This window comes from Apium graveolens, chromosome 9, assembly GCF_009905375.1.
Source record: "Apium graveolens cultivar Ventura chromosome 9, ASM990537v1, whole genome shotgun sequence".
NCBI classification, from domain to species: Eukaryota; Viridiplantae; Streptophyta; class Magnoliopsida; order Apiales; family Apiaceae; genus Apium; species Apium graveolens.
Window position 1 is genome coordinate 288,923,970 of NC_133655.1, and position 25,487 is coordinate 288,949,456.

General features: G+C 35.2%; 6 protein-coding genes across 8 annotated transcripts; 2 read left to right on the top strand and 4 right to left on the bottom strand.

Moving 5' to 3' along the window:
- Positions 1 to 7,412: 7,412 nt before the first annotated feature.
- LOC141686565 (TMV resistance protein N-like) lies at positions 7,413 to 11,784 on the bottom strand. The gene is made up of 5 exons (XM_074491589.1): positions 11,348 to 11,784; positions 10,085 to 11,183; positions 9,589 to 9,876; positions 7,998 to 9,503; positions 7,413 to 7,883 (listed from the first exon to the last, which is right to left on the bottom strand). Exons 1-5 carry the CDS (start codon positions 11,782 to 11,784, stop codon positions 7,413 to 7,415), a joined length of 3,801 nt encoding a protein of 1,266 aa, XP_074347690.1.
- A 737-nt stretch (positions 11,785 to 12,521) lies between these two features.
- On the top strand, positions 12,522 to 13,886 carry LOC141684953 (LIM domain-containing protein WLIM2b-like). The gene is made up of 5 exons (XM_074490085.1): positions 12,522 to 12,802; positions 12,899 to 13,001; positions 13,132 to 13,148; positions 13,253 to 13,348; positions 13,429 to 13,886. The coding sequence occupies exons 1-5, from the start codon at positions 12,668 to 12,670 to the stop codon at positions 13,696 to 13,698; spliced, it is 621 nt and encodes a 206-aa protein (XP_074346186.1). The 5' UTR covers positions 12,522 to 12,667; the 3' UTR covers positions 13,699 to 13,886.
- On the bottom strand, positions 13,831 to 15,549 carry LOC141684952 (salutaridine reductase-like). The gene is made up of 5 exons (XM_074490084.1): positions 15,391 to 15,549; positions 15,029 to 15,272; positions 14,854 to 14,922; positions 14,386 to 14,574; positions 13,831 to 14,301 (listed from the first exon to the last, which is right to left on the bottom strand). The coding sequence occupies exons 1-5, from the start codon at positions 15,420 to 15,422 to the stop codon at positions 13,924 to 13,926; spliced, it is 912 nt and encodes a 303-aa protein (XP_074346185.1). The 5' UTR covers positions 15,423 to 15,549; the 3' UTR covers positions 13,831 to 13,923.
- Positions 15,550 to 16,724: 1,175 nt separating this feature from the next.
- Positions 16,725 to 18,755, bottom strand: LOC141684951 (salutaridine reductase-like). The gene is made up of 5 exons (XM_074490083.1): positions 18,653 to 18,755; positions 18,278 to 18,521; positions 18,110 to 18,187; positions 17,299 to 17,487; positions 16,725 to 17,226 (listed from the first exon to the last, which is right to left on the bottom strand). The coding sequence occupies exons 1-5, from the start codon at positions 18,682 to 18,684 to the stop codon at positions 16,849 to 16,851; spliced, it is 921 nt and encodes a 306-aa protein (XP_074346184.1). The 5' UTR covers positions 18,685 to 18,755; the 3' UTR covers positions 16,725 to 16,848.
- A 1,289-nt stretch (positions 18,756 to 20,044) lies between these two features.
- Positions 20,045 to 25,071, bottom strand: LOC141684950 (DEAD-box ATP-dependent RNA helicase 47, mitochondrial). Of its 3 annotated transcripts, XR_012560718.1 has the most exons (4): positions 24,951 to 25,063; positions 22,643 to 24,361; positions 21,438 to 21,589; positions 20,045 to 20,425 (listed from the first exon to the last, which is right to left on the bottom strand). XR_012560718.1 is itself a non-coding variant. In XM_074490082.1 (3 exons), exons 2-3 carry the CDS (start codon positions 24,307 to 24,309, stop codon positions 20,401 to 20,403), a joined length of 1,692 nt encoding a protein of 563 aa, XP_074346183.1. In that variant the 5' UTR covers positions 24,310 to 24,325; positions 24,951 to 25,071; the 3' UTR covers positions 20,045 to 20,400. The 3 variants fall into 3 exon arrangements, 2 of the variants coding, with proteins under 2 accessions (XP_074346183.1, XP_074346182.1); XM_074490082.1 differs by lacking the exon at positions 21,438 to 21,589 and having other exon boundaries at positions 22,643 to 24,325; positions 24,951 to 25,071; XM_074490081.1 differs by lacking the exon at positions 21,438 to 21,589.
- On the top strand, positions 20,257 to 21,810 carry LOC141684954 (CASP-like protein 4A4). The gene is made up of 3 exons (XM_074490086.1): positions 20,257 to 20,489; positions 20,621 to 20,756; positions 21,426 to 21,810. The coding sequence occupies exons 1-3, from the start codon at positions 20,257 to 20,259 to the stop codon at positions 21,609 to 21,611; spliced, it is 555 nt and encodes a 184-aa protein (XP_074346187.1). The 3' UTR covers positions 21,612 to 21,810.
- Positions 25,072 to 25,487: the final 416 nt, after the last annotated feature.

A 25,487-nucleotide genomic window follows, 5' to 3' on the forward strand; every position in this document is an offset into this window, starting at 1 on the left:
TTGAACCCGTACCCAACCCATTTAATGCGGTTTGAATTTTTTTTAACCCAACCATGGATCCGATTTTATTCTGCCTAAAAGAAGGTTGGGTTGGGTGGGTCAGTTTGATCGGGTTGACGAACCTATGAACACCCTAGGTGCTACAATGCTGAGCAGAACGCGTGATTAGGACAATTTCATGATTTATTTTTGAAACAAAAAATGGCTGAGAATAGGAAAAGGCAAAAAAAAATGTTAGATTCTGAAAAAATAAATTTACGACGGAATTTCTAGGTTACTTGCAATGATTGATCATCATTTTTTTAATAAATTATTTTTGTAAATGTAGGTAGGTTTCTTTGTTAATTTTCGACAGTTTGTTAGTCGCAAGTTTCTGACAAAATTTGCACCTATGACATTATGACGAAAAGTATAACTTGTGACAAAATGTGTATTTATGACGCAATTTATAATTATGACGAAATTTGTTTTTGTGACGAAAATCCAAATTTAAGGCTTGAGCAAAAATAATAAGATTTTTTCCGTCATAACTGAGCCAATTGCGACAATTTTTTGTATACAAATTATGTCATAAATGACCAAATTTGTTGTAGTGTCATAATCACACCTAATCATTTATTGATATCATCTTATATTTAAATCTAAAGTTTATAATAACCTAATATTTTGAAAGAGTCCGAATTTCTCACAAGCCATTGTTGTAATCACTGTTCAATATACTTAATATTACGTGAATTCAGGGAGGCACGTCGTCTATATATTCAGCATAATCCAAAAAGTTACAACATACGGGCTTTCATTTTGTGAAGTAACAACAAATATTCCTCACACAGTTCATTATTAGGTGCACACAGTCACACTCACGTGAAGATATTTGTTGGGGGAGACTGAAGATGAAGCTTTTACCTTTTCTGATCACATGTTAACAGAAGTTAACCAGAGAGTTATAGTATTATGGCATTGTTAATTGCTCTTAAAAGTTCAGTGCGTAACTTGTATTGAAAGAAAACTAACTAAAGACAAAAGAAAAATGCAAAAAGAGAAAGAAGTTAAAGAGAGAGTTAAAAGACAAAATACATTTTAGGAAGTAGCTAGGGTTTATCCCAGGCGTAAAGAGATGATGAGGGTGAAATGATGAGATTGTACGCACACTTTTATGGCCAACTGAATGTGATAACGTGGTCGTCCCCATGCATGAGAGTGCTCGCACTCTTTTGCAGTTTTGCTCACTAACTCTGGAGAGAGAGGGAGAGAGAGAGAGATGGGGAGGGAGAGAGAGAGTGAGAGAGAGAGAGAGAGAGATGGGGACTGGGGACGGAGGGAGGGAGGGAGGGAGAGAGAGAGATTACAGATTTACAGATAAGAAGATGAAAGTTTCTAAAGGACAAAAGCTGCAGGAGAGTTTGCCTAGTTGTTCTTGTGAAAGGTAAAAGTTGATAACTCATGATTTTTTCTGCCAAGATGAACAAAAAATGAAGATAGGGGGGGGGGGGGGTTCAGCTGGTGGTTGAGCCTCCAGTAAGGTACCACACTAAAGAGCCATTGTAGCTCTTTTCATATCAATTTACTGGTTGCCTGCACTGCAAGTCATTTTAACTCATTTTAGCTTGCTGTTATTAATACTTCGGAGAGGAGCGGATCCGGGAATTAGATTTCGGGAATATCGATTATATTTTGTTAATTTATTATTATATGATGACAAAATGTTAAATTTTGTTTTAGGCGGGACACATGTTCCGGTGATACTTACTAGATCTTAGAGCTGGTAATTTGATATACGACACGATAAGACGACACGAGAACGACACGATATAATTGGATTTATGTTCAGCTTTTTGGTACACGAACACGAAAGTACACAACATGAAGGAACACAGAATCTAAACGGCTACGGATATGTGTTTACCCTGGGATACACGACACGACACGAAAGTACACAAAATAATAAATTTCTTATTTTTTTTAATATTTATATATTCAATTATATAAATATACATATTACAATAATATTATATGTATATAACTATATATACATAAAATTCATATATATATTTATAAAAATATAGCCAAAATTATACCTTTATATGTATATATATATATACATATATTTTAGTATACATATATGTGTGAAATTATATCCATCTATATAATATTTTATAAATTTATTTATTTTTATACACGAAATGTGCACGAAACGATGAGTCACGGACATGTGTTTACCCTCAAGTACACAAATTCTAAACTGGTCGGATATGTATTTTCCCTTCACTACACGAAACACGAAAGTACACGAACGACACGAATTACCAGCTCACCTACCTCTTCCCGAGCCTAGGAGCTAAGATGAGTTATCCACATTAGAGAACCCTAACTTATTATTTCGCTAGCTAGAAATTAGAGAGTACTTTATACCGAGATATTTAATTTCGATCAAACATTCATGACCAAATAATTATTGTACAGTCACAAGGCTTCGATAGGCTCACTAGCAGTGTAGCAGTCACGGGCTTTTTGTGTAATCAAGGAGCTAAAAGAAATATTTTATCTTTCATTAGTTTGCTTTGTTTCGTGCTCACTTTTCTTGGGCCTGGTTCATCAGTCCAAAAACTGAGACATTGATTGGGCCTGCGCGTCTAGCCCATTAAAAGCCCACAGTCTTCTGGGAAGATGTTTTCCACTTGTCAGAGCAAGCCTTATAAATATTATAAAACATTAACTTTTAGCGATATAAGACATGATTTTTAATTTGAACTCCAACAATGATCCTTATTTTCATTACTTATTATTATAATCATAATACATTTGAATAAGATATAAAATGAAGAGAGAGAAAAGAACTAAAAAGAAAAGAGAGAAATTAATTTTTTATTTATAAAAACGAAATGAGGGATGACTTTTGATTCTTTAAAAATAAGGCATGGGTGTCTCACTAAGACATTGAAGTGCAATTTTATGTCATATTTCTTATATTTGAACTTAAGAGCATGTTTAAAGGAGCTGTAGGACCTGCTCTTAGTGCCTCAGTGGCTGTTTAATGTATATCTTTTCTTGTTTGAACCCTAGCTTATCCCGAAATATTTTTAGAAAAGATACTCAATTATAAGATTATAAGTCATGTATATCAGAAAAAGAAAAATAAAATACTAGTACTCGTATCTAAATCAGGATATATAATAACCGATTGCTAAAATTATCTTCATCTGCTTGGTAAAATTATCAAAAATAGATATAAATCAAAAATTGATATAAATGCAAGGTGTGACATCCCGCATCCGTGCTTAATTTTTCTTTTTTTGAAATTCCACTCTTGTTCGTGATAATTTTTCACTACCGATCATCGTATGTTATGAACGGACTGTCTTTAACTTTTTTTAATTGAACTACATTGCATATAGTCAAGTTTATAACTTGCATAGTTGCATCTCATATATTTTAATGAAACAAATAAAGGAGCGTGCTTGAACATATTTTAATTTAAAACTTTTTTTGGCAATGTTGATGACCAATTTATAGTTGACCCAAACCACTGTATAATCCACAAATGGACATACATATATACACGAGATATTATATTATCATATTAGCATCACAGGTTCGTAATTATACCATATCTTAACTGACAAGTTACATTACATTATTATAATCACTTGTATTATTATAAAGGAAAATGCTAGAGGCCCAAATATTATTACAAAAATTGTTCCCAAATACTTTATAAATGGTAATTTTCCTAGTCATAATATGGGATCCCATGTGCATTCATATATATACCCACGAATTATATTTAAACACCTGTCATGACACATCACTTTGTAACTATTTTGATATCAATTTTGGGTTACTCCTACCTGGGGTGGGTTCTATGGAGTCCACCTTTTTATCGGAGTCCTCGGAGTCCATCTACGTTCTGCAAATAAAATATATTGTAAAACGTGTTATTTTGCAAAACATGTTACACAAATAGCATAACTTCAACAAAATCATGCAAATCTCATATATTTACGGTACAATATGTATTTTCTGCAATATGTTCTGCAACATGAACATTTATGTTCTGCAAACTAAACATGTTTTGTAGAATATATATTTTTGTAATGTTCCGCTTGTAAAATGTATGCAATCTACAAGATTTTTGATATAATAGTGATGTTTGTCGAAAAATAATATGTTTTGCAATATTTTAAGCTATATTTTACTTGCAGAACATATATGAACTCCGAGGACTCCAATTAAAGGTGTACTCCATAGAACTTTACTCTACCTAGCATTACTCTATTATAAATCTGACGTTTGGACCGTATCGTTGCCGATCCAAGCCAATCATTACTGATCGGTCCATCTAAAGCATCTCTTTCATTTCACAAAATAACTTCTAGAATATCAAAGAGGCCAAAAACAAGATGTAGACGAGTAACAATTTAAACCATGATGTTTGATTGTAATGATTGTCATTTTCCTCTCCTGCGAAAGGTGAAGAAGTTCGATTTTTTTCTTCAACAATTATCTTTCGATGTGATTTATTTTGAGCTAGTAATTAGTATATTTCTCTCTCACGTGATTGGTGAAATTTTCGATTATCCTACTTAAAAATAAATGTTGGAAGAGTGTTATGATACTCGTTTGGAGAAATGTATGCAATGATGTTATATGTTATAATCAGTGTTGTAAAAAGTGGGAGTGTTGTAAAAAGTGGGAATCGGACTTAGTCGGTGAATGCACAGTCCAGAGATTAATCGGAATGATTAATCGATCACTAATCGGAATTAATTTAATATTATTTTTATTTATAAATAATAATACATGTAATTTATTTTACTATTTTGATTATATATATAATTTTATAAATATTTATACAAATAAATTTAAAATATGAAATATTATTAAAGTAAATATAATTCTAAAGATCTAATTTATGAACTGAGATTAGTTTGAGATGAAAAATTAAGAAATTTATTATTTAACCATTTAAAATAATAAATATGTATACAAGATTATTCTTTTTCTTAATTATTTTACAAATTTATATATATATATATATATATATTTTATATATGTTTTTTTTAATTTTTTTACCAATGAGCCCGATTTTAGACCGATTAACTCGATTTTTAACTGATTAATCCGATTTTCGTAAAAAATGATTTTTGACCTGATTTTCGCTTAATCAATTCGATTTTCTACCGAATAATGATTAATTTCCGACTTTTAAAACACCAGTTATAACTTATAACCTCCTACTTTTTGATATATTTTCGTTTATAACAATTTGTGGTGTCTTGTTCAATTATGATTCAACGTACTATGGACTTAAAATGTACTTCTTCCGTGCCGGTTTATGTGAATTAGTCGAAATTACACATTATTGAAGAAAGATACAGTTTGACTTTACTATCATTGATTTATGGAATGTGTGGTTGTAATAATAATAAATTAGTATCAATAAATTCATTATTTATGAATATTCATAAAAATAACATAAAATGGAACGGAGGAAGTAATGTATTGCTGTTGCAAAGCGCAAAATGATTTTCTGAATTTGTTGTGCTCAGGAAATGCTTGTTCTTGATCGATCAACTCTACGCCTCTACTACTGTACACGTTTCATTTTGTATCCAGATTTACGCAGTTCATAGGTCAACAAGAACACAAAACAATATACAATCAAAAATTCATTGATAGAGATCTGTTAAATTAGTTTTTAATCGAGTTGAATAGTCGTTAGCAGCATTTGGAGTTGAACTACAAAACACAGACATGAAACTGTCTTTTTTGCTTGCTCCAGCAGGCCTGCACAGTGCCGGCCAACACACATTACGCTCCTCAACACGCATATAAAACCCTACAATAATCTCTACATTACATTTCCGTACACTCCATCGCTATATTTTGTGATGAGGCAACCGGGAGCATATTCGGGCCTTCTGTCAGGCGGAATATCTGGGAAAACAGGGCCACATTTGCTGCCACTGGCACGAATCAAGAAGATCATGAAGAAGTCGAACGACGATGTGAAGATGATATCGGGAGAAGCACCTATTGTGTTCTCGAAAGCCTGTGAGCTTTTTATTGAAGAGCTTACGAAAAGGTCGTGGAATATGACTATGCAGGCTAAAAGAAGGACTCTTCATAAGGAAGATGTTGCTTCTGCTGTTGTTGCCACTGATATCTTTGATTTTCTTGTCCCGATTGTTTCTGGAGACTCCGGTGAGGCTCGAGATGAGGTTGAGAAGAAAGAAGAGATTTGATTTCATACAAATTCAACCTGTAAGTTAGAGTTATACAGTTACATTGCAGAACACTGAATTTAAGTGTTCTTGATTTTTACTTGTATACATACCTTGTACTATTACTTAACCTAGACCTGACTATTCATGTTGGGCAAGTTAATGGAAATTGAAATGTAACTAACAAGATCAACGATGTATTATTATCATTATTGTGGTTATTGATATCTCCACTTTGATTCGGGCTGAGCGAGCCGGGCGTAATTCGGCCGAGATTAATCGAGTCGATCCGAGCCGGCTCGTTTAGTTAAACGAGCCTAAAACTCTGCCCGAACTCGACTCGTTTAATTTCACGAGTCGAGTTGAGTCGAGCCGGCCCGTTTAGCTAAATGGCTGGTTGATTAATTTTACACGTAATCGAGTCTAAACCTCTACCTCAACTTGGCTCGTGTAACTAAACGAGCCGAGTCGAGCCAACTTAAACGAGTTCGAGCCGCCCGACTCGAATTACAACCCTAAATGAGTACAGGTCTAACAGTCTTTGTAATGTGGTGTACAAAACATAATTTAGTCTGTTAATACCTAAACATAATTTAGTAATGGGAGAAACTTAATTTATCTCTTAAGAAGCGTTTCTTGTATTATAATTTGCTGATAGAAGCTCACAACAGTTCTTTGAAAAACTGCATCTACCAATCTACAAAATATTCATGTTGAGCATTCAGAACTCTTGAATGTAGCTGCAAGTCTGCAATGCATCTGTAATACGTAAATAATCGCAGCATCTTTACAGCTTGCCATCAAAGCCTTGGATAGCAAGTATGAAGCTCTCTCTCTCTCTCTCTCTCTCTCTCTCTCTCTCTCTCTCTCTCTCTATCGAGACTTGAGCTCAGTGGCGGTGGAGCTACTGTTGGCTGCACAGAGGCCGACGGTCTTGGTGTTAAGATCATTGGCACCTCTGTTCTTGTCACGTAGAAAATAAGAATTTTACATAAGGAAACCACACATTCTCATCATAAAATTGCAGAAAAATAGTAATAAGTGTTAAAGAGTATAAGATCTTGTTCGGGCCTTCCTCTGCCACCTTAAGGTTTTAGATGGACTGGTTACTTAACAATAACAACATGCGAGAAATATCATTTGAGAAAAACACAGAAGGAACATCATAATAAACCAGGTTTAGCCAAGTTAGTTCTTGTCACTTTCCAAATGTTTCAACTGTTTAGAAGGATAGCTTCTTTCATCTTCTACACTGACAATGCTGCTGTTGTGCTCGTCCATTGTTGTATTCTCCGTTTTGTACAGTAGATGAAGACCAAAAATTCCTCCGTTTGCTCTTAATTTAATTCTTTCGTCACCATCATTGACTGGGAAGATTAACGACGGTAATACTATAATCACTACATCATGATAATTATAGCGAAGACTGTCACTCCTTTTAAAATCACTTGTAGTATTATGTACTGAATAGACAAGGAAATCGAAATCTTGATTCCGCACTTTTTTGAAGCAAAGGACCATCGCCAAGAAATTGTGTGACACATTTGGCGGCAAATCCAAAGACACCCTTGAGCCGAAATTACTTAATTGACTAATCCAATCCGGAAACTCTGCTGGTAAAATATAAATTTTAACTTCATGCCCAAATCCAGAGATTATCTGTTGCAAAATGTATGGGAGAGAAGTTAATTAACAGATTTACAGTGGCTTAAACATATCTCATTTTACACCTGATATGTTAATAAGACATTGAGAGTTGAGACTGATTAAAACCTGAAAGAAGCGCTTTGTGAAGGTGTACGTTAGAATCGATGAGCTGCATAATCCCAGATGAAGTTCTTTCAAAGAAGTGAGTTCCTCCAAGCCTTGAATCTCTCTTAAACTACTGCATTTGATAAGGTCCAATTCCTCCAACTTGTTCAGGTTCGATAGATTTAATACTCTTAACATCGACGTACAACTTAGAGTCATCCCTTTGAGATTAGGAGGAAGTTCTACAATGGACAACAGATGATGACAATCCTTGAGGTCAAGATATTTTAGATTCGAGAGCTGACTAAAACCGGATGGCAAGGCTGTAAGAGCACTCTCACTTAAATTCAAACATTCCAATGATGATGAAATCTGGCTTGGCTCTATATCAGGAAGTTTTCTTAACACAGTACTACCACTTGCATCAAGCTTCCTTAACCTTGTAATATTCCATAGTTGATCGGGTAGCATCTCTAGTTTTCCACATCCAGAAATTCTAAGAATTTCTAGTGATATCATATCGCTGATGGTGTGGGGAAGAGTTTTAAGCTTGTTGTTATTACTTAATTTCAGTTCGACAATCTTACTAAGACGTCCAATTGAATCAGGTAATTTTGAGATAGTTAGTCCCTCCGCATTGAGCTCTGTTAAGGATTGAATGTTCCCCAATTCTACAGGCAGCGATTCCAGACTTCTGCATTGGTCAACACTTAGAACTTCCAATGCTCTCAGGCTGCAAATGGAGTCTGGAAGAGTTTTAAGGCCCTCATTAGAAGTTAATCTTAGCTCAACAAGCTTACTAAGGCGTCTGATAGAATCTGGTAATGTTGAAAGACTTGTGCAATAACTTATACGTAGAATTTCCAATGCTGTCAAGTCACAAATGGTGTCCGGAAGAGTTACAAGCCTCCTGTTATAACTTAATCTCAGGTCAACAAGCTTACTAAGCCGTCCAACTGACTCTGGTAATTTCAAGATATTTAAGCCCTCTGCGTAGAGCTTTTCTAGAGATTCAATGTTCCCCAATTCTATAGGCAACGCTTCCAGACTTTTGCAGTTACTTACACTTAGGAATTTCAATGCTCTCAAGTAGCAAATGGTGCTCGGGAGAGTTTCAAGGTTATTGTTATCATCTAATCTCAGATCAACAAGCTTACTAAGACGTCCAATTGAAACTGGTAAATTTGAAACAGTTAGTCCCACTGCATCGAGCTCTTTTAGGGACCTAATGTTTCCCAATTTTGTAGGCAATGCTTCCAGACTTTGGCATTTCCCTATAAATAGAACTTCCAATGATCTCAAGTTGCAGATGGTGCTCTGCAGGCTTCTTAGATTCGAACAACCCTCAAGATCTAAGTAAATTAACCTCACCAAAGTTCCAATCGATACATGGACTTCCTCCAAGCTTGTGCAGTACTTGAGACTTAAACTTTCAAGAAAAGGTAGTTTAGTGAAGTCTGGAGTTGTACTTAAATCTGATGAATGCGACATGTCTAGGGTCGTTAAGTTTTCAAAAACATGTGAAGCCTGTAATGACAAGTACAATTGAGATAAATGAATCAGACTTTTATTTAAATTTTCATATATGCAAGTTTATATTCACAATACCTACCACATTCAGCTCCCACATTGTTCTCATTTTGCTGCAAGGCAACTCAAGGATCACAATTTTTTCGGGGTAAAATTCAGCAGGTAAACACTTCAAAGGACAACCTTCCCAAGAGAGCAACCTCAAGTCTTCAAAAGCATGTTCAAAACTTCCTGTAAGATTTACACCTTTGAGGTAAAGAAATCTTAATTTACTCATCTTCTTGAATGATTCAGTTTTAAACGATACTCCCTCTAGCGCATCCTGGTAGTAAAACTTGCCAGGGATGATACCTTCAATGGCCTCAGTTCCCTGAGGCATACATATCAAGAGAGAAAGGTGAAGATTTATTTGTCATAAATAAATTTAAGAGAAAATAAGAGATATAGAGGGCAAAATTCTATCTTATGATCAATTGCATATGAGTACATGGAGAAAAGTTGATGAGTGCCTATGCATCATATAAATCATGTGAAACCATCAACCATTGTTGGATCTATGTATATATTTTATAAATTACCTTGTGCTTCTTCAACACGTCGCATATATCTTTTGCTACCCACAATCTACTATGTTTTCCAGGCTCATTAGGAGAATTGTTATGTGCTATATTCCTTCCCATATCCCGAAGCAGATCATGCATCTCTAACTCGTCTCTATCATTGACTGTCAGTAAACATCTTTTCTTTAAAATGTCAATATTATGATTGACAAACGGATAACAAGTTTTCAAAATATTTACAACCTCATTTTCCTCCCCTCCGATGAAAAAACAAGCAATATCTAGGAAAATATCCTGCAACATAGGATCAACCAACTTTAACGAATCAAAGCTGACCACAAGCTTTTTCTCAACATCTTCAATATGAACTCGTTTCAGTTTGTGAATGAACCATCTCCATCCTTCCTCAGACTGGTTAAGCAAGCTTGAGCCAAAAGCCTTAAGAGCCAACGGAAGCCCTCCAGCACGTTTCAGAATTTCTTCTGAAAATTCTGCGAATGTGTTGGCCATTTTATCATCTTCAAACGCATGCTGAGTAAAAAGTTGCCTTGACTCAGCAACTCCCAGTACATTCACTTTGTACCTGGATTCTACTTTAATTGAATCCAGCAGATCTTCGTTTCTTGTGGTTATAATGACTCTACTCCCAACAGCGAACGGTCCTTGTAAAAATTCCAGATGTTTTGGGTCATCCAGATCATCAATAACAATTAAAACTTTCGACAAACATATCCTAGCTCTTATCGCCACAATTCCTTGGTCAACATTGTCAATCTTAATGTTCTTACATTTAAGAACATCATTAATCATTTGCTGTTGCAAACACACTAGGCCTTTTTCATTCACTGCAACCTCCCTAACGTTTGCTAAGAAGCAGCTTCCCTCATATCGGTGATAGTTTTGGTTATACACCGCTTTGGCAAGAGTTGTTTTGCCAACTCCACCCATACCATGCATATCGATCCTAATGACACCTTCTGTGCCACTGCTCAACAAGGTTGTTATGTCTTGAACACGAGAATCCAACCCAACTGGATATTTAGCGACATCCAAAGTCATTGGATTTATAGCTAGTAAAATTCTATCAACAATTTTATTAACAATATCAGCTTGAGACCTGCAACACAATTGTTTTTGTTTATTGAACTTGTAGTATCAGATCTTAGTTTCCCATTTTCAATATTTCTCGACCTTGACCTTAGCTTATTTCTCGACCTTAATATAAAAGCACATTATAATTAACAACCAAAGACGATACAAATTTAAAAAATAAACACTTACATATTTCTACAGACATGGTATCCTGAAAGATTCGCTACACTGGTCAGTGTAACGCGCCACTTATCCAATGTATCACTGTCAAACCGAGATTGATGAACTTCAAAAGCATGTTTACAATTTCCAGTCTGGTGCCGTACGGCTGATGGATCAATGTAGTAAAAAACAGGAACAACCAATCTAGCCATAGACTTGATCTCCACAAGCTCATCAAGGCACCATCTCGAAGAAGCATAGTTTTCAGAGAAAACAACAATGTAGGTCTTGGAATCATGAATGGCTTGGACCAATGCGTCTGAGATTACTTCTCCGCTATGTAGCTCAGGATCATCTTTAAATGTTCGAATACTAGTACGATTCAAGGCATCATAAAGATAATCAGTAAATGTGTATCTTGTATCTTTGCCTCTGAAGCTCAAGAACACATCCCATTGAGTCATTGAAGATTCAACAGCTTTAAATTATCAAATATGAAGATGTAAAATGTAGTTAAGTAGCTAAGTGAGATTAGTAAGTGGGAGATGATTTCAAGATCCCTGATCTAGTCAAAGGAGTCCTTATTATAAGTTTGATACTTCATTTAGGGCATTAAAAAAGTTAATGGCCTGTCTTATTTTAATTGTTTTTATACTTCTAGGTTTCCGGGAACATCTTTGCATGACTTTCGGTCAGATGATGAGCACTTTTTGAATGAAAGATATGCTCTATCTTTGTTTATTATATTCTGTATACAATTCATCAATGAATACATTATTTACTGAAAAAAATATAATAATTATTTTTATACTTCTTAACAAACACATTGAAATGTTAAAATATCGCATTTAAATATACTAGTTGATAGCCCGTACAAAACTTTACTGAGTCGGAATATTTAGGCCAAATGTTACCCGAATTATTCATGGCTAATCCGAACCCGAACTGAAGTGACAAAAAGATTTGATATAATGAATCTTATTTTCATTCAAGGAAAAACAATAAACCTTGACAACCATGAATTGTTTTCCTACAAAAATGGCGGTTAAGCAGTGTTTCAGTAACACTGATTTTTCCATCCCTTAATTTTTTAGCACTAAATTTTATTTTAAGGAGGATTACTAAAAATAGTTGTGAAAATTTTTAAGGATCTTAGAAATGAAAGGTAAGAGATGGCTATTAAATATGATACATTCTTTAGTTCTGTCAATGGGGGATAAAATCATTCTGCATTCTCTCAATGAACAACAAAAGCTGAAACTATTAATTTTTCCATCCCCTTAATTAAGTTTAGTTCAAGATTAATCTTCTGTTTAGCAATTCTTGGATAGAAAGAAGTTGGGAAAAATGGCTTTTACAGGGACAACACAGAAATGCAAGGTCTGTGACAAAACAGTTTATTTCGTCGAGTCTGTGTCTGCTGATGGAGTTACTTATCATAAGAATTGCTTTCGATGCAGTAACTGTAATGGCAAGCTTTCGGTATGAATCCTTAATTGCTTGCTTGCCTCATTATAATCTGTTGCATGCATTATGTCATGACTGTGTGTTCTTGTTATATGCCATGCATTGAAATAGATTAGCACTTATCACTCCTTGGAAGGAACACTGTTCTGCAAACCTCACTTTGAGCAGCATACAAAGGAGAATGGAATTGTTCCCAAGATAACACATAATAGTAGTGAGTGACTTTATATCTTTTCGGATTTTGGCTAATATACAAACACATTCTTGCTCTTTGTTGTTTTAATCTACCCTTCTGTTTTTTGGTCTAATAATTTGTTTTTTTGATTCCTGAATTGTTTGATCAGGTGGAAAAGACATGTGGGTAAGAAACCAAACCCTGCCTTATTGCCTTGTTCTTGAATTTCTCGTAATCTTCTAGTATGTTCCCAAGACTAATTTGTATGAATGTTTCACTTATGTGCATAGGAAAAGGCTAAGACACCTAGCAGACTTGCAGGCATGTTCTCTGGTACACAAGAGAAATGTACAGTTTGTAAGAAAACTGTGTACCCGCTGGAGAAGGTTCGTTATCTGTCACGTTCCCATATACGCGTAGTAGATAGATATCTGTTGATATATGTAAAAAAATTTGTTATATACAGGTGACAGTGGAGGGAGATTTTTTCCATAAGACATGCTTTAGGTGTGCACATGGTGGTTGCAGCCTTACACCATCCAACTATGCAGCATTAGATGGAATTGTATACTGCAAGCCTCACTTTTCGCAGTTATTTAAAGAGAAAGGTAGCTATAGCACACTCAATAAAACTTCCGCGAAGAAAAATGAGGCTGATTCAGAAGAAACAACAGCCAGTGAAGATGCTAATCAGAAGCCAGATGAAGCAGAAGCAGAAGCAGAACAACAAGCTTAATCCTACCCTGTGTTTGGGTGAATTAATTCCCTAAATATGTATTTTCCACTTTTGTTTGTGTTTACATTTTTGATTTTGAAGAATCTGTGCATTGAAGGTGTACATTTGTTAGCATTACTTTTACAAACTGTAAAAGGGGGAACAAAAACTTTCTTGAAATTACAATTAATCCGTGTTTTGATTATTAATTATTTATCTACATAAGTTTCATTACATAAATTGGTACTAAAAGGCTGATGGCTGCATCTCTGAGAAGAAGATACCGGAAGGACCATCATGAGGCAAAAGTGCCACCATTGTTGGAGCTCTAGCGCCTTCCTCGGGTGTCAAGGGTCCTGTTCCAATTGTAATGTCTGTTTGGACATAGCCTGGATGAACACAATTAACAAGAATGTTGGGGTACTTTCTCGCTAGCACTCTTGTATAGGCATTGATGGCTGCTTTTGATATTTTAAAAGCTGATGCTGTAATAGGCCAACCATTGCCCTTTAAGCTGTTCTCCTTGAAATCCTTCAAAAACCACTCCACAATCTCATCAATTTTCTCCTCGGTTAAGTTCTCCTCATCATCCAGCTCCGCTCTCACTTTCTCATTGTAAATCCACTGAAACGACAACAAGAATGTGTTATGTAAGTTTCTACTCTTTATTTTCCAGAAGGAAGCATAAAAAATCATGTAATAAATTACTTTCAGTTCTCCAAATGTTCCTGTCATATTCACTATTCTTGCTGAATTGGAGAGTTTGAGCAGTGGAAGCAGCTCTGCAGTGACTGCTTTTGCTCCGTAATAGTTTGTTCTGAGACAGTCTTCTGCCAATTCATAGTCCTCCCTGATGATTCCTTTTAACAGATGGACATTCTCATCATTCACCTGATACTGAAGGAAGACAATCATATTTAGTGGTCTAGTAATGCATATACTAAAAATTTAGAGGCCTATACATGTTCGATAACATTAGCCTAGTAAATAATGTGAATCTGCAGCTTAATTAGCATTTTTAGTCCATATATTACTCTGTGAGCATTCTTTCGATACATGTACATTTAAACCGTAAATCTAGACCCTTCATGATTACTGTTTCAGATCTAGGCAATGCACAGATGTTATAAACACTGTAAATATGCTATGCGACATCCAGGAGTTGTAAACACTTACAAATCCTCCTCCATTTATAAATTTTTCAGGGCTCACAATAACAAGTCCAGGAACTGCTGCATTGTTCACCTGCACATAATTTTCAATCAAAAACAGATGAATCATGATACATTTTTTGTATTAATTTTTAGCGTGATTAGACAGATTATCGAGGAAAATTATGACTACATGGTACCAGAATGTCAAGTTTTCTGAAGTTAATTTCAACAAAGTTTGCTAAAGCTGCAATACTTGCAGGCTCTTTTATATCTAGTTGATGGAAAAACACATCTGAGAGACCAGAAGCTCTAAGCTTTTCAACAGCTTCTCTTCCATTTTGCTCATTCCTTGCAGTTAATATGACTGTTATTCCATTTTCAGCTAGCTTCCGACAGATCTCAAGACCGATTCCTTTGTTTCCTCCTGTTACAAGGGCGCACCTAGAAACAAATTCAAACGAAAGTAAGTTAATATAAAGTTTCGATAAGTAACAATTACACTGCATTATTTCAGAAGTCATCTGGATTCTATGTACACTTTTATGGACTAAGATGGTACCTTCTTACAGTCGGATTGCTGGTTTCTGCCATGGCTTACTGGTTTTTTTGCAGATAGATAATGTTTAGTTCTTGAAATTGCTTTGTGGGGCTCTTCTTATCTGATAATTTGTCAGCTTCATGATTGATTAATAAAGCCTGATGGTCCACAATTCAAAGAACTTTTCTATGGGTCCTGGTCCTTTGACATCAGGTGGCCAATTATTAAGATCTGACCATATTATAGAATCAAAACTCTAGCTTAGTTTCATGAGAATGAAACTAGGAAAATGATGAAAATTATTGTTAGAATAATATAAGATCCTGAAAAAGGCCATTCTCTAGCACCTTAAGATTTTAGAGTACCTGGTTCCTTGACATGGTATCAGAGCCCTTTCCAGCAGGGTTTTACTTAGTACTGCTGACCAGCAGGGTCCCTTCTCTTTAGCTTCGCGACAGAAATGTTGAAGATGGTTTTTATTTGCAGTGCCAGAATCGGGGACTTGCACTGGCAGCATTTTCTTTATTATATTCTGTTTCCACCTTGAACTCGCGCTGCGCTCTGTGGTAGGCTTAGAATGTGGAAGAATGAATGAAGAAATGCGAGGTAGAGAAGAAGGATTAAAAATTTTAAGGTAAAGAAAATTAGAGGGCACACATTAAAAGATTTGAATCACAACACTAGCTTAGATTCATGAGAATGAAAAATATACTCTTTAGTTTTGTTTTCTGTTTGTGACACAACAGTAGTCTCACTTTACTTTCGGAATTGTTCAGCTATCACATGATTAAACCAGCAGGCATTCTATAAAAACTTTGCAGTTCAATTTATAGGGTACATTCACACTGATTCCTTGGAAGCTACAGCGATGAAGAAAAAAATATGATAGACTTTAGTATAGGGTACAGAATGGGGCAGGGCATCTGAGAAATGACTTATGATGGCATCAGATGTATAGCCTCCCTACGGTCATGATCATGGGAACTGTAATAGCCTCGTAGCTCTCCAACCTCACCCCTCCCCATGGTTCCATGAAATGCATTACGTAATAAAAGACCTATGTCTACCGTAGACATGGTGTGTCTTCAGAATCCGTGAGTCCCAGTGTCTACGACAAGAAGTTGTAACCGTAAGCCACACCTCCGTAGGCGTCTGGCCCCACATCTCAATCTTATCCTCTAAATAGTACAAGTGTCATTCACCAGGGTACCATGTCATACCCTTCCCTTCTCCATACCTTCCACGTGTCAAATAGCCTATAACAGTCACCCCCTACTAACTTAAGGGACAGCTGGCTCATAGGGGGATAAAAAGAGAAACAAAAGAAGAAAGAAAAAAGGACACAACATGACAACTAAAATAAAAATAGACTTTCCCTACGGACAATACCCAAAAACAGCTTACAACGACACCAACTTATTTAGTCAATAAAGAGAGCTTCCAGGTGAAGTTTACAAAATTAAGAAGACAATATGTAGACTAAAAAGCTGATGGTTGCATCTCCGAAAAGTAGAGCCCAGAAGGGCCATCATCAGGCAACAGTGCTACCATTGCCGGAGCTCTAGCGCCTTCCTCAGGTGTTAGGGGTCCTGTTTTACATGTAATATCTGTTTGGACATACCCCGGATGAACACAATTGATTATCATACGAGGATACATTTTTGCCAGGAATCTTGTATAAGCCGCGATGGCTGCTTTTGATATTTTATAAGCTGATACTGTAATAGGCCAACCATTAGCCTTCAACTTATCCTCCTTGAAATCCTTCAAGAACCACTTAACAACATCATCAATTTTCTCTTCTGTTAAATTCTCCACATTGGATAACCCTGCTTTCACCACCCCATTGGGAATAAACTGAAATCAACACAGACAATTTAGTTTTTGCTAATTTGGCAATTAGGTATTTATGTTTGTGTATTGACTTACATGAAGTTCTCCATAATTGGATGTTACATTCACTATTCTTGCTGAACTGGAGAGCTGCAGTAGCGGAAGCAGCTCAGTAATAACTGCTTTTACTCCATAGTAGTTGGTTCGGACACAATCTTCTGCTAATTCATAGTCCTGCACGAGTATTCCTTCCAACAAATCGGCATACTCATCAGCCACCAGTGCCTGGTTAGCAATTGTTTTTTTATAAGCACTTAGTAGTGAAATGCTGCTCAAGCTTTAAGCTTTAAGTCCGCAACATGGCAATGTATTGACCTGAATAACTTTATGTACTTTCCTGGACTTGCTAAACTTATGTGAATTCATCTAATTGCATAGTGTTAGAATACTAATATAAGATCCTGAAAAGAGTCTTCTTCTAAAATCTTGACATTTTAGAGTGATTGGTTCCTTGACATGGTATCAGAGCTCCAAGTTGGAAGAAGACTCGGGTTTGATCCCTGCTACCCCCAAATATTCTCACAATTTATCGTGGCACGAAGGCAATTTTATGCCCCAAAAGATGGGCGCCCGTGATCCACTCTCGACCCATAAATGAGTTTTCGAGTGAGGGGGAGTGTTAGAATACTAATATAAGATTCTGAAATCTTCGTATTTTTACATTCCAAAGAAGGTTTTGATTTACAACATTTTGATCGCTTTGAATCAACAACAAAACATGACACAATATCCTAGAACATTAAGATCTATATATTGTTATACTATCAAATTTGACAAGAGACAGAGGTCCTTACTAATCAAACTCTTATCTTTGCAGTTCTATGAAATCGGTAATTTCAGTACTTACAAAGGCTGCTCCATCTTTAAATGATCTTAATTCTTCAGGCTTTGCAATAACTACTCCAGGAGCTGCTGCATTATTCACCTGTATAAGATTTTCCCATACAAACAAATTTATGATATATGATCTTAAGACCTGTTGAAGATACCATCATCAGAAAGTAGTAATAGTTACCAGAATGTCAAGTTTTCCGAAACTGGTTTCGACAAACTTTGCTACTGCTGAAATACTAGCTTGATCTGTTATATCAAGTTGATGAAAAACAACATCTGAAAGACCAGAAACTTTGAGTTTTTCAACAGCTTCTCTACCATTTGTCTCATTTCTTGCAGTTAATATAACTGTTATTCCACTTGCTGCTAGCTTTCTGCATGTCTCAAATCCAATACCTTTGTTCCCTCCTGTCACCAGAGCACATCTAAAGTACAAGATCAAATCACAACTAGTTAAGTTTCATAATCTTTTATGCTTTGCATTCATCTAAAATATGAACAGAATCACATAACATGCACCAAACATATTTGCACTATAAGTACAAATGTATTTAACCTTTTTTTCATCAAATTGTTGGTGTCTGTCATAGCTTTCTTCACCTGAAAAATTGTTCTGGAAAAATAATTTGGTCTTTTCTTTTTGCTTGTACATAGAACTTGATGATCAAGTGAGAATAAGATCTTGAAAATTGGCATTATTTTATACACGGAAATGAACATGACTAATAATATAATAATAATATATGTTATCTTGTTCCTGGATTATTTCCAAGATTAATTTTGACTTTTTACGGTCAACTTGTTTATACTTGGACAGAAATTTACATGTACCATGGAATTGAAAAATATATCAATAAAAAGTATATTTAATCTATTTTCACGTGTAACTTTCAGATTTTAAAATAATTAATAAATAATGTTTAATATTTAGTCAAGAAATTGGTCATTTGAATTATAGAAAATTAAAATGAACATTTAATTAGGTACATAAGGAGTAATTTATGAACATGACAAAGTTTATGCAACCCAGAAAAAATAGTTTAAAATATTTAATTTGAACTAAATTTTAACTATCAAGATAGATTTAGGATGTGTTGGGTCTGTTACATACAGCAACAACAGCTTTTAGCTGAAAAACAGTTAAAAAACTGTTTGGTAAAATTTAAAAGCTACTTTTCCGAAAAATGCTTTTGGCCTAAAAGCTGCCGTTAGAAAAAACCCCATACTTTTAGAAAAAGCTGCTTTTCAGCTGTTGCAGGAAGCATATTGATTTTACCATCAAATCTTACCAAAAACATCATTATTTTTAATTTTTTGCATCAAAACATATACGTATCAAAAAAATTACCAAACAATCATCTGATTTTTCCAACAGTACTTTTTCCAACAGCACTTTTTCTAACACCACAGCAATCCCAAACAGAGCCTTAGATTTTTCAAAATCTTGATTATAATGAACTTCTTCGATACATGTTCCGGATGCAGAACTACATGAAATATATTATTCTAAAAATATATTATATTTACGAACCCAAACATATATATGATTCAAAGGACTCTTGAATATTATTTATTTACACTCCTTCAAATTTTACCTATGTATGTATAATATGATGGTGTCATTGCTGAACTAACCTGAAAATATAGTTAACGTTGTTAAGTGAACTTATCAATAATTCATATATGTATTTTATAGATTACAGTATTAGAAAAACCAAAGTGTCTCACAATACAGATTGTTGACCTTGACCACAATATTAAGTATTAACAAACTAAAATTTTTACCAAGGATATCAAACTCTGAAGAGTCACCTATCAATGTTACATAATAATTTAAAGAATAAAAAATATAATGACAGCTTCGTCGTATTTTCTTCCTGTACCTGCCTCTTTATTTTCCGTCTAATTTTAGTCTATCCAATAATATAATTATTCAGAGAAACAATCATCAAAAATTTGGCAGGCTTGAAAAAGACAATGAAACTCTTACACAAACAGGTATTGACTTCAGTTTATGTAGTCTACTTGCTACTTAAACAAAGCTAACATTAAGTACTTGTAGCATAAGAGGGTTCCTACTTACTGTAAGGAAGTTGAAGGGCATGAACAATCAAATATAAACAATGAGGTTTGGTACTAGTAACAGCTCGCGTATCCATCATGTCTAGTCTTTCAGCAACACCTGGAAGCTGTTCTCAGCCTACACCATCGCCATTTTCATATTCGGTTGCTTCTACAAGGTTGAGCTCTAGACCATCGTTTCATCTTTCAAATCTCTTCCTCCGGTCCTTGTCCCTGGTTCTCTCATCCGTTTCTGCTTTCTTGGTGGCTGGTACATCAAATACAAAGGACGATGATCAGAAGTCCAGTTTTAATGAAAGCCCGGAACTACTGTAAGGACTACAATTGAAAGTCAGTTAAAGCAAAATAGTTGTAAGAAGTCATCAAAAGTCAATCTTCATCCACACACACATAACAGTCATAAATCTTATTTATTAGTTTTTAATTGATCTCTTTTGTACAGATATTGCTTCACAACGACTCTATTGGTTTTCATTTACTCGGCTTATCAACTCTTTAAAGGTGTTAGTGACATCACTTATAGAGGTGTTCTCATCTCAGACATATTCTCTGATTACAGTAGCTTCCCTCTTGATCAGGTATAATTTTCTGTAAGGTTCATTATTTAACACTACAAACTTTTTAAAACATATAACTACATGCCTACAAGTGAACAAACCTTTAGCAATATTACAACCAAAGTTACTTGTGAACATGATACATGCGATAATAGTAACCACTAAAATTACAAGTAAATTAAGCCTGAATATTCAACAAATGAGAAACACAAGTATATAACCCTGCCTAAATGAGCATCTCTTATCCACTTATGAGCTTCTAGCAAAACTTTAACCATGGAGTACGAAAATGTGCTTATAAAAAAGAACTTGAATAAGGAAATAAGTTGCAACAAAATGAATTAGAAAGCTTTGTTATTGTCATGCTCATTTTTTCTGCCTTTATGAATATACATTTCAATTTTCCTTCCAAACCAATTTACCCAAAAAGTAGGAAGATTTGGAGAGTAAAGCAAAACAAGCTTAAATATTTTAATCCTCAAAAATGCCTTTTGCTATAAAATCAGGGAAACACAATCGATTGTTTTCTTCTTTCAACTTATATTTTTCTCTCCTAACAAAACTTAGGAACAAAACGTAACAGATGAACTAGGTATTGTTTTTGTAGGCAACTCAATTTGTGTACAACTTCACACTCAACTATCTTTTACTAATTCATCTAACCGGATTATTAATCACGTCTTGCATCAGATGGCAGCTTACCTCCTCGTATCATCATCTTCAGTGGCAGTAACAGCCATTCAACATAATGAACTAAGTACAGCACTTAAAAGGGCAACAATTGTCTCTGTTTGCATGTCCTTTTCGGCTTTTGTTGTCACTGCCGCTTGTGCTATCTTGTCGGGCTACAAGCTCTGTACAAGAATCATATGGTGATGCTTCACAAAGGCTGAGGATCTCCAAACTGGTTATAGTCCTCAAAATAGTGACTCAGAACATCCCTTTATCCCCTCTTGTTTATATTTTGGTTTAGCAATTTAAAGTCATTCCCACTTCATGAATAATTACGCAATAACCACTTGGTTTTGACAGATGAAAAGAGAACTGTGAGCCTAACACAGTCCAGTTGTGGCAAGTCTCGTTGCTATGGTAATAACATACAACAATTATCAACACAGGGGGGAAATAAATGAAAGAACAATAGATTATGAACTATGGTCCTCATAATAGTGACTCAGAACATCCCTTTATCCCCTCTTGTTTATATTTTGTTTAGTAATTTAAATTTATTCTCACTTTATGAATAATTACGCAATAACCACTTGGTTTTGACAGATGAAAAGAGAACAGTGAGCCTAACACAGTCCAGTTGTGGCAAGTCTCATTGCTATGGTAACATACTAACACGTAACTGAAAAACTATTAGTGTAAACACCACAACTATTATCAACACATTGGGGAAAATAAATGAAAGAACTATAGATTATGAACAAGGATACTATTCAAAAAGATCTTGACAAAAAACATATTACTATATACTAGCAATAAAGATGAAAACATCTGCAGGAGCATGATATCATGGCACAGAGCAGAAGTTGAAGCATCATTACATAGTTGATAAGAATGACCAATTCAAATTAACGGAAATTCAGTGAGAGAATATTTTCATGTTTTTACATGAAAATGTCCCAAGAAGATCATGAAGGAGGCCATTACTTCATGAACACAACTATATAAACACAAGTTTTACTTATGTACCTAACATTTGTCCTGATTATAGAATTATTATAAATTTTACCCTTGAACCATAGATGTTGGAACCAGCAAACTGGGTTTAGTGCTACAATTCAGATGTCTCGAACATCTCACATATAACAGGCTTTAAATTAGTAAAGTATTAGTCATACTACCAATACATAAACATTCAAAATTCAAAAGATGTACAAGAAATTAGATAAGTTTATCACCTCCCGGTATCAGATGTCTTCTCATCCTCCGTGACAAGAAGTTTGCCTTCTGCAAAGTCACATGCTTGAATAGGAACAGCCAGCTGCTTCTGCATTTTCTTCATAATAAATACTTCACGCTCCTCACAGATGGTAACCACAGAACCGTTTCGACCAAGGCGGCCTGTTCTACCTGCTCGATGTGCGTAGTGAATAGAGTCTGTCGGTAAGTCCAGATTAACTACAAGATCACATTCTGGTATATCCAAACCTCTAGCTGAGAGCTCATTTGTAACCAGTACTCTAACCTGACCACTCTTAAATTTCTTTAAGATTGTTGATCTAGCAAGCTTTCCAAGATCTCCATGTAGTTCAATAGCATTCATCCCACGAGCTTCTAACTTATAGACGGCATCCTTTAGTTGTCTACTGTGATTCATGAAAGCAATTACTGACTTGGCATCAAGTGCATACACACATCTTCTCAGAGTATCAATCTTGTGTTGCAACCTTGCGATACAGTAATAGTGCTTCAAAGCTGGTGGTAGACTCTGAACCGCAGATGGAGTCTGCATGGCTGAGGTTGAAGCAGAACCGGATGATGTTCCTGTCAAGTTAACAGGTCCAGAGGGAGTAACAGAATCAAGAGTGACAACCTTTTTTGCTTGGACAAGAAGAGGATCACAACCCCAGCTCCGAGCTGCCCTTACAACAGAAAATGGCACAGTTGCAGACACCATTATAGTCTGACGTCCAGCCTTCCTGGCAGTAGGGATTTTCGAATCACTTTTTCCAGAACCGGGTCTCCTGCCGACATGCTCCAGTATCCGATGCATATCCTCTCTAAAATTAAATGAAAGCAGTTCATCGACTTCGTCTAGGACCAGGTAACGACAGTCATGAGTGTGAAGCTTTCCAGATGCACTAATCTCTGCAAGTCGTCCAGGTGTTCCAACTATGATAGCTGGCTTATTTTTTCTAAGAGCTTCTTCCTGTCTTGATCTATTTGCACCCCCAACAAGCTGCTGAACCATTTTTTTGTCTTCAGGTCCTAGAAGCTTTTCAACCTCCCTAACAATTTGCATTCCAAGCTCCCTTGAAGGAGCCACAATTACTGCTTCTATATCCATTTTCTTCCTAGGTTTGTCGGAATTTTGGAGTTCATTCAGAGGACCAACTCCTGATAGTATAGGAAGAAGATAGGCCAACGTTTTACCTGAGCCTGTGTAGGACTGAATTACTACATCATGATTTTTAAGTATCGTGGGAATTGCTGAGGACTGAACATCAGTAGGAACTGTAAAACCTTCCCTCTCTAGCCTCTCAATCAATAATGATGGAAGACCAAGTTCCGCAAATGACTTTGCAGAAAAAGGAGCAGCTTCAATTTCAAGAGGGTTCCTCTTAATGACTGGCCTGACTCCTGCACTTCGAACTCCTTTTACTTTACTTTTGGGTAATTCAATTGTTGAACTTATCTGCTGAAGATTATTTTTCTCGTCTATCGTAGTTGTTTCAAGTTCACTCCTGAAACCGAGGCTTGCGAGAGTTAGAGGTCCATTATCATGACTAATGCGGGTAAAAAGCCGAATACTTCCGGGAGCTGCTCTCGGAAACCGTGGGAACTTTTTAACAGATAAAGAATCTCCAACTAGAAACAGCAACCGTGTTGTCACCAAAGCTGTCATCTTCTACACTCCGCCACTATAAATACAATACAAAACTCATAAAAATACAACCCTGGAAACATGAAAAAAAAAATCAATCTCCTCAGCGAAGTCCGTTTCAGCTATCTTGAAAATTTGCTATGATGCATAAATAATACTGAGAACGCCTAAGCAAATTTAGACAATATAATACAGGAAAGTAAAAGACCACGCAACTTTACAAACGAGAAATCTCTAAAACCCAATTCCCTCAACCACGTCAAACTTACTATACCATTGTAATATTGTAGTAATTTCAAAATGCATTCGCCTTGTATAAATACCTTTGTATCATTATATCATATCATAATCTCTCGCAACGGTTTTAGCTTGTACAAATGATCATAATTACCAAAACCCATCTTTTACCGAAATTCTTGAACCACACAAAACCAACACGTTTACAAACACGAACACAAACCCAAATCAAAAAATTGACAACCCAATACAGCTATCTTCAAGCTCATATGACGACACAAACTTATTAGCAGTATTTTTAAATTAACTTTCGTTGAGGCATTTCATCAAACATGTGGTGAGCATTAAGTTATCTTATGTATTTCAACAAAGGAAAAGACTAATATGGACAAAAATTATAGAGTAATTAGCAAAATGATAGTAACCTTGAATATCAACGACGGCGTTTGGGTGAGAAAGAGTGCCGAGTTAACTCAGCTCCGGTTGCAGCAGTGAGTTGAAGGAGATAATTGATAGCAATTAGCACCCTTCAAATGTATGAAAAAATGAAACGATATTTGTTTAAATATTTTTTTTTGAATTTATTAGCAAAAAATATATTTGAAATTGAGGTTTTCCTAAAATGTTTTTTTTTTGAAAAAATATACTCATAATTTTTTAAATATAATTATAATTTTTTTTGAAACTTCTCATAAAAATATAGTTTTTCAACTGATGCAACCAAATTAACATTAAATACAAAAAAACAACGGTAATATTTTAATAGAAAACATTAAAGAGATTACATTTTTATCAAAAAAATAGTTGTATTGAGTTGTATCAGTTGTAAATCGTATTTTTACTAATATTTTTAAAAATAATAATGAATAGTATAAGTTTAGGAGAATAATATTTCTGGCAACTTCAATTTAAAATTTATACATAATATATTTTATTGAATATAAAGATCGATGACCTTTATT

Bases quoted from the DNA above. Each gene is read 5' to 3' on its own strand.
- LOC141684953 (XM_074490085.1), top strand. From the start codon at position 12,668: ATGGCTTTTACAGGGACAACACAGAAATGCAAGGTCTGTGACAAAACA. The intron at 12,803-12,898 runs GTATGAATCCTT...GCATTGAAATAG, and splicing joins ACTGTAATGGCAAGCTTTCG to ATTAGCACTTATCACTCCTT. The intron at 13,349-13,428 runs GTTCGTTATCTG...TGTTATATACAG, and splicing joins CTGTGTACCCGCTGGAGAAG to GTGACAGTGGAGGGAGATTT.
- LOC141684950 (XM_074490082.1), bottom strand. From the start codon at position 24,309: ATGACAGCTTTGGTGACAACACGGTTGCTGTTTCTAGTTGGAGATTCT. The intron at 20,426-22,642 runs GTGATAAACTTA...TTGATGTACCAG, and splicing joins AAGACATCTGATACCGGGAG to CCACCAAGAAAGCAGAAACG.
- LOC141684952 (XM_074490084.1), bottom strand. From the start codon at position 15,422: ATGGCAGAAACCAGCAATCCGACTGTAAGAAG. The intron at 15,273-15,390 runs GTACCATCTTAG...ATTTGTTTCTAG, and splicing joins AGCAATCCGACTGTAAGAAG to GTGCGCCCTTGTAACAGGAG. The intron at 14,923-15,028 runs GTACCATGTAGT...AATTATGTGCAG, and splicing joins TCAGAAAACTTGACATTCTG to GTGAACAATGCAGCAGTTCC.
- LOC141684954 (XM_074490086.1), top strand. From the start codon at position 20,257: ATGTCTAGTCTTTCAGCAACACCTGGAAGCTGTTCTCAGCCTACACCA. The intron at 20,490-20,620 runs GTAAGGACTACA...TCTTTTGTACAG, and splicing joins AATGAAAGCCCGGAACTACT to ATATTGCTTCACAACGACTC. The intron at 20,757-21,425 runs GTATAATTTTCT...GTCTTGCATCAG, and splicing joins GTAGCTTCCCTCTTGATCAG to ATGGCAGCTTACCTCCTCGT.
- LOC141686565 (XM_074491589.1), bottom strand. From the start codon at position 11,784: ATGACTCAATGGGATGTGTTCTTGAGCTTCAGAGGCAAAGATACAAGA. The intron at 9,504-9,588 runs GTAGGTATTGTG...TTGTCATTACAG, and splicing joins CAATGTGGGAGCTGAATGTG to GCTTCACATGTTTTTGAAAA. The intron at 7,884-7,997 runs GTTTTAATCAGT...ATTTTGCAACAG, and splicing joins TCACAAAGCGCTTCTTTCAG to ATAATCTCTGGATTTGGGCA.
- LOC141684951 (XM_074490083.1), bottom strand. From the start codon at position 18,684: ATGACAGACACCAACAATTTGATGAAAAAAAG. The intron at 18,188-18,277 runs GTAACTATTACT...AATCTTATACAG, and splicing joins TCGGAAAACTTGACATTCTG to GTGAATAATGCAGCAGCTCC. The intron at 17,227-17,298 runs GTAAGTCAATAC...TGTTGATTTCAG, and splicing joins CCAATTATGGAGAACTTCAT to TTTATTCCCAATGGGGTGGT.